At 39.6% G+C, this 5,610-nt stretch overlaps 1 protein-coding gene across 23 annotated transcripts in view; it reads right to left on the bottom strand.

The window, feature by feature from the left end:
- Positions 1-5,610, bottom strand: part of LOC104863465 (microtubule-actin cross-linking factor 1) — a 340,469-nt gene that overhangs the window by 171,609 nt on the left and 163,250 nt on the right. For all 23 annotated transcript variants that reach the window (XM_033767735.1, XM_033767743.1, XM_010625879.3 and 20 more), the window contains 8 exons: positions 5,022-5,134; positions 4,824-4,930; positions 3,981-4,100; positions 3,740-3,835; positions 3,082-3,209; positions 2,901-2,994; positions 2,426-2,580; positions 1,175-1,448 (listed from right to left, as the gene is read on the bottom strand). In XM_033767735.1, the coding sequence (XP_033623626.1) occupies positions 1,175-1,448; positions 2,426-2,580; positions 2,901-2,994; positions 3,082-3,209; positions 3,740-3,835; positions 3,981-4,100; positions 4,824-4,930; positions 5,022-5,134 (1,087 nt within the window). The remainder of the gene's footprint in view (positions 1-1,174; positions 1,449-2,425; positions 2,581-2,900; positions 2,995-3,081; positions 3,210-3,739; positions 3,836-3,980; positions 4,101-4,823; positions 4,931-5,021; positions 5,135-5,610) is intronic.

Raw genomic sequence — 5,610 nt, 5'->3', positions numbered from 1 at the left:
AAAACAAAAAAAAAAAAAAAAAAAAAAAAAAAGGTTGTAATTTACTGCTGAGTAGGCAGAAAAAGAAAATGGTCAGAACCAATGTTTAGACAAGGTGGTTAGGGGTAGAATGGGCAAAGGGACACCTAAACCATCTCCATCATTCCATGGCTTCCTAAAGGAGACTTGATCACAATTACCACTACGGAGGTAGAGAGGGAAGCCCACATACTGTAGCAGTGGAGGCAGCTTTCTGTGGTTGCTTATGAGAATATATTCCTGAGTTTACCAATCAGAAAGGGGTCTTAGGCTAAAGGTATTTTAACTTTATAATTTAGGCGTTTCCCTTTATGGAGTATTTTCATTTCACAATCAAAACAGATATAAGAAAAAAGTATTTGAAAATATTTTGTTTCATTCATTCATGGCATCAACCATTAGCCAATGGGAGAAGCTTGTCTTTGAGTATTTTTATTTATCAGTACATGGGACCATCTTGGGATAGAAAAAATTTAATATAAAATAAAAGGGTTAGACATCAAATTGGAACCACTGTCCTAGAATGCAATAAATAGCACCTTTGGAAATATGGCACAGAGGGGGTTTGTTTAAACTTAAAGCTTTAAACCAGGCATCATTGTGCATGCCTATAATCCCAGCACTTGGGAGGCTGAGGCAGGAGGACTGCTATGAGTTCAAAGCCAGCCTGGGTAATATAGTGAGTATAAGGCCAGCCTAAACTACATAGTAAACTTTGCCTCGAAAAAACAAAAATAAAAACAAACAAAGACTTAAAGCTTTGAACAACAAAAAATGAATAATTTCCTCTACCAATGAAGAAAATTTCATAAATGATAACCTGAGATTTATAGACACTATGATTTTTCCATTAAGCTCTCAAGACACACCTGAAGGGAACACATTCCCCAAAGTTTCCCAATTAGAGAAGCCTATGCTATTCACAGAGGTATTGTGAGAAACTGTAGTGATCCTATACGTTTAAGATTTAAGGAGAAAAAACAAAATAAAAATTAAAAAAACAAAACAAAACAACAAGATTTAAGATGAGGGATTGTAGGTCCAGGTAGGATCAGTAATTAAAGGAATATGTATCAGAGTCCTCTTAAGACAAGCTGCTAAGTCTAGTAAACATCAGTGCACTGTATGAGCTTTTTGGACACTGGCATTCACCCACCTGCATCTCTTCTACCCAAGATAGCAGTTCATACACAAATCGGAGATTGCCTTCGTCTTCAGAAGAGGAGATAGACACAAGTTCAGCTCGAGTCATGGGCTTTCTGAACCAGGAGGTAGAAGAATGGGTTGCCTTGGTCAGGGGTTCTGCTTTCAGACGAGTAGTGGTTAAAGTAGAGGATGGAGCCAATTCAAGTGAAGTGAAATGGCCCTTGCGGTACAAGTTTGTACACTCTAACCGCAAAGTGACCAATTCATCCTGTAAGCGCATGACCCTACAGTGGAAGAGAAGAAAAAAGAAAGAGGCTTAAATTTATAACACATGTAAAATAAAATTTTAACTAGCCTTAGACAAGAACATGGTAAAAATAAAAGTAAAATCATAACAGCAAAGGTGTTTTAAAAACATGTTAAATGTTTATATAGTACTTAAAATCTTGATTATCCACTAAATAAGAATATGGTAGAAATAAAACTGAGATCATAACAGAAAAAGTGCCTTTAAAAAGTGAAAAAGTGTTGTATGAATGTAAAGGGATATTATAATGTCTTCATCAATATGGAGATGTCTTCAAGGCAAACGTCAAAGTATAAGGTTAAGAACTATTCTCATAATCTTTTGCGGGGGGGGGGGTTACCGGAAATCGAACTCAGGGCCTTGTGCTTGCTGAGGCACAAGCTACATCCCTGGCCCAAGTTTCACAGGTCTTGAGGTATAACAGCATAAACAACTGACCACCATGTGACCTCAGCTAATCCTCACCTTCTCTGTGTATCTTTTTCTTCTTTTGCAGAATGAGTGCACTGAATCACAGGGTTTCTAAACCAAATATGCTATCTCAGCCCTGCAGATCATTCTAAAATGGGTGGGGATATCCACAATTGAGGAATCCTGCAGGCACTTAGTGGGAAGGGTATACAATTAAAGGAAACTTTCCTCTACCATGAGAATTTTCCTGCCCAAAATATGTACATGTAGTATCCCCATTGAAACACTGATATCTAATGCCCAAGTTATAAGATTCAAAATCTATCTCTTGCTCAACTCTTGTTTCTTCCTTTTTCTTCTTCTTTTGGTCTTTTTGAGAGGTCTTGTTTTATCCCATCTGGCCTTAACCCTGTAGTGACTCTTCTGCCACAACCTCCTGGGTGCTAGAATTACAGGCATGTACCATTGCATCCAGTTTGACTGCTCTAGATTAGTGAGCCTCAAGGGTAAGCAAACCTTCCATGTGAGTTCCTTGTTCCTCACCTAAAGGCCAGCTCTTCTAGCTGGTAGTAATTTTCATCCCGGAGGATTTGGAGATCAACCTGCAGCTGCCTGATGAGACCTTCACATTCCTGAATGTACATGATGACGTCTGACTCGCATTGTACTGGCTGTCCTGACTCCAGGTGAGCAGCATCCTGCAACAGAAAGGGGAAATAAAGGCAGGAAAGCTACATCCCAAGCTAAAGGGGGTCAACGAGCCTACTACACTTCCAAGAAAAAGCAAGTGACATAGCTAGATTCCTCAACTGTTACTATGACCATTAAAGCACAGGGTGAAAAGTAGACAACATGTGACATTAGAAGACAGCCAGGCATGCTGATGCATTCCTTCAAATCCTAGCACTTGGGGAAGGCTGAGGCAAGAGGATTGCTGTGAGCTCAAGGCTGGCCTGAACTACACAGTGAGACCCTGTCTCAAAAAAAAAAAAAAAGAAGTGGGACAAAACAGACTTACAGCTTGCAGGGTATTCTTAGCTAGTGTTAGTTTTTCTTCACAGTTCAAAGCACCATTTTGGATTTTGTTTGCAATTTGTAATAGCAATTCCAGCCTAAAACACAGTAAAAACCATAGTCAAGTAAAAGGCTCAAAGCAGCAAAGTAAGGAATATCAGATCATGCCCAGGATCTGCACCCACCTCTCCACAGCTGGCCGGAGGGATTTTTCTCGCTCCAGCATCTCAATGATGAGTTTTCCCCATTCTTCTTCTACATCATTGGGGTGATAACCTTGAGGCAGCTTAATTCTGCCAAATTCAATCCACACCTGAAAGAGATACTTTTTGGTCCAAAACCACAGCCATGCTCTCAGGCCCATTTTCATTCACGAATTCTTTTTACCTTGATTCTTTCTCCTTTACCCAACTAATTACCTGTTCTACATCCTTCTGGTTCCTTCATACTTTCTATAAATCTTCCTTGTCAATAATCTCCATTCTACGAAGTTAAATGCCTATCTACAGCTTCAAATTCTCTAGGAATCAAAATGTGAAGGGAAATTTCTTTCCTTTTCACTCCAGGAAAAATTGAGCTTTCTTCTTAAAAAAGCAGAGAAACTCATCCACAAAACTCAGGATTTCTGAATAAATGTGTGCCATTTAGTAAGTTCTTTAAAAAACACAAAACAACAACAACAACAAAGAGATGGTTGATACTGCTGCTTTACCATAACTTTTCAAGACCATGTTAAGGGTGCTGTCATTTATGAGACAGAACACAGGGAATCTACCTGGGCAAGAAGCAACAACAGCACAAGCCAGCAAACTGAAAGTCTTAGTCAAAGATAAATTTCCTTACCTCTAATAATTTATATAATTCCTCAATTCTTCCTTTTTCTCTCTCCTTGGCCAAAATTTCTGTCTCTTTGAAGTGTATATATTGGTTATAAAGTGCCTACAAATTAATATTTGGTGAATGAATAAATGGACACAAGAAACGGCCAAGTTTTTCATTCTACTTCACCCAGAGCCATTAGCAACAAGGTCAGACTTTTTCTTTGGAAAATATTTGTAAAAGCAATTTAAGTTCCCGACTTTACCTTTAGTTCAACAGGGTTCTGGGGGAAAGATTTATCTGACATCAGAATTGTATGCTGTTTGATCCAGGGAATGAGGGAGTCCACTCGGCTTTGGTATTCTTGCCACCTGGAGTCCACTTCCTATTGGCAGAAGGTAAATATCACAAATCTGATTAGCAATATCTAGAACAAGCACAGGAGAAAGTAGCTCAGGTCACGCCGAAGTATATAAAATCCTTTTTCTCTAATTGCCTAGGCAGCTGCTCACCTTAATGCTCACAGTCCCAGTTTCAAAGCTCCTCAAGGACTCTCAGGCCAGCATTTAATATCCTGACATCTAGAAAGGCTACAGACCAAACTACTAAAAATATTCAGAAAAGATCTCCAATATACCTAACTATGCTAATACTAGTATCTGAAAACAAAAACAAAAACAAAAACACACAGCTCCCATAGCTGGGAATGAGAAGGATATTCTTTGCTGGCAGTTAGCACCAAATGATTTGTACTAGGTGGTACAAAATCTGCAATATCTAGGGGTCTTTCTTAGGGACTTGGGGCAATGCCTACTATTATCTTTACTGATGTTGTTATTCTGGCTTTTTTGAGACAAGGTCTCACTGGCCTTGAATTATTATGTAGCACAGGCTGGCCTTTAACTTGCGATGATCTGCTTCAGCCTCCTAGGTACTAGGATCACAGGAGTGCACTATCACACTTAGCTGCAAAGACCATTATTATAAAGAAAACATGGATTAGGGCAGCTTTGTGTGAAAGTGCCCTGTGTGCAATGAAAACTTAAGAAACACTGTCCAAGCAGTGCATTCCAGCCAAATAAATCAAATCCAGAAGATGTTCTTTTACCGTAGCACCAATCCCTTCTCCACCCTCAGGGACTTTGGGGAAGGCATCATAGATTGAAGACACGTAAGTGATTACAGACTTTTCATCTGGAGATGGTACATCCACATCTGAGAGAACAGACAAGAAATGTGTTAGAACTGCAAAGAGAAGAAACAGTGGCTATACGGCTATCACACTCAGTTCAGTGAAGTCTCTCACCTTCTGCATCTAGCAATCGGGTGACCCCTAGTCTCTCAGCCACTTCAAAAGCCTGTTCCAGATTCTCTCTGTTGCTTTGGATTTGCACCCTCTCCATATCCACCAGATCAGGTCTGTAAAAGTTCACCAAGGCATAGAAAAATCTCTGTCACACACAAGTTAATACAAAGAAAAACACTTAAAAAGTTCCCAGAGCTAAAAAATACTACGCAAGATAAACAACGCAGAAGGTGGTTTCCATTCCTATCTTCCTCACTGAACTGACTCTAAGACACTTGCTGGTCCTCAGTCCCCACACTTCTTTGCGCTTTGCTCTTTCCTCCAATTAGAGCACTCTGGCCCAGAGGTCCACATGGCTCACTCTTGATGTCCGCATCACAGAGACCATCTCAGACCACCTCTGTCCAAACTATCACCAGTCCCTCACTCTCCACTGTGTGACAGCAGGAGTTTGTTTGTTGCCTACTGTCCCCACGGAAGGCAGAACTTTTGTTATTCTGTTCACTGCAATAGTATGAGCTTAATAAAGATTTCCTTTTCAAGTAAATACATAAATCACAGCTTTTTTTTTTTTTTTTTTTTTTTTTTT

Source organism: Fukomys damarensis, unplaced genomic scaffold (genome assembly GCF_012274545.1).
Source record: "Fukomys damarensis isolate Sample0158 unplaced genomic scaffold, DMR_v1.0_HiC HiC_scaffold_23, whole genome shotgun sequence".
Taxonomy (NCBI): domain Eukaryota; kingdom Metazoa; phylum Chordata; class Mammalia; order Rodentia; family Bathyergidae; genus Fukomys; species Fukomys damarensis.
The sequence above is the reverse complement of the archived record's forward strand: the minus strand, read 5'-3'. Positions and strand labels throughout refer to the sequence as shown.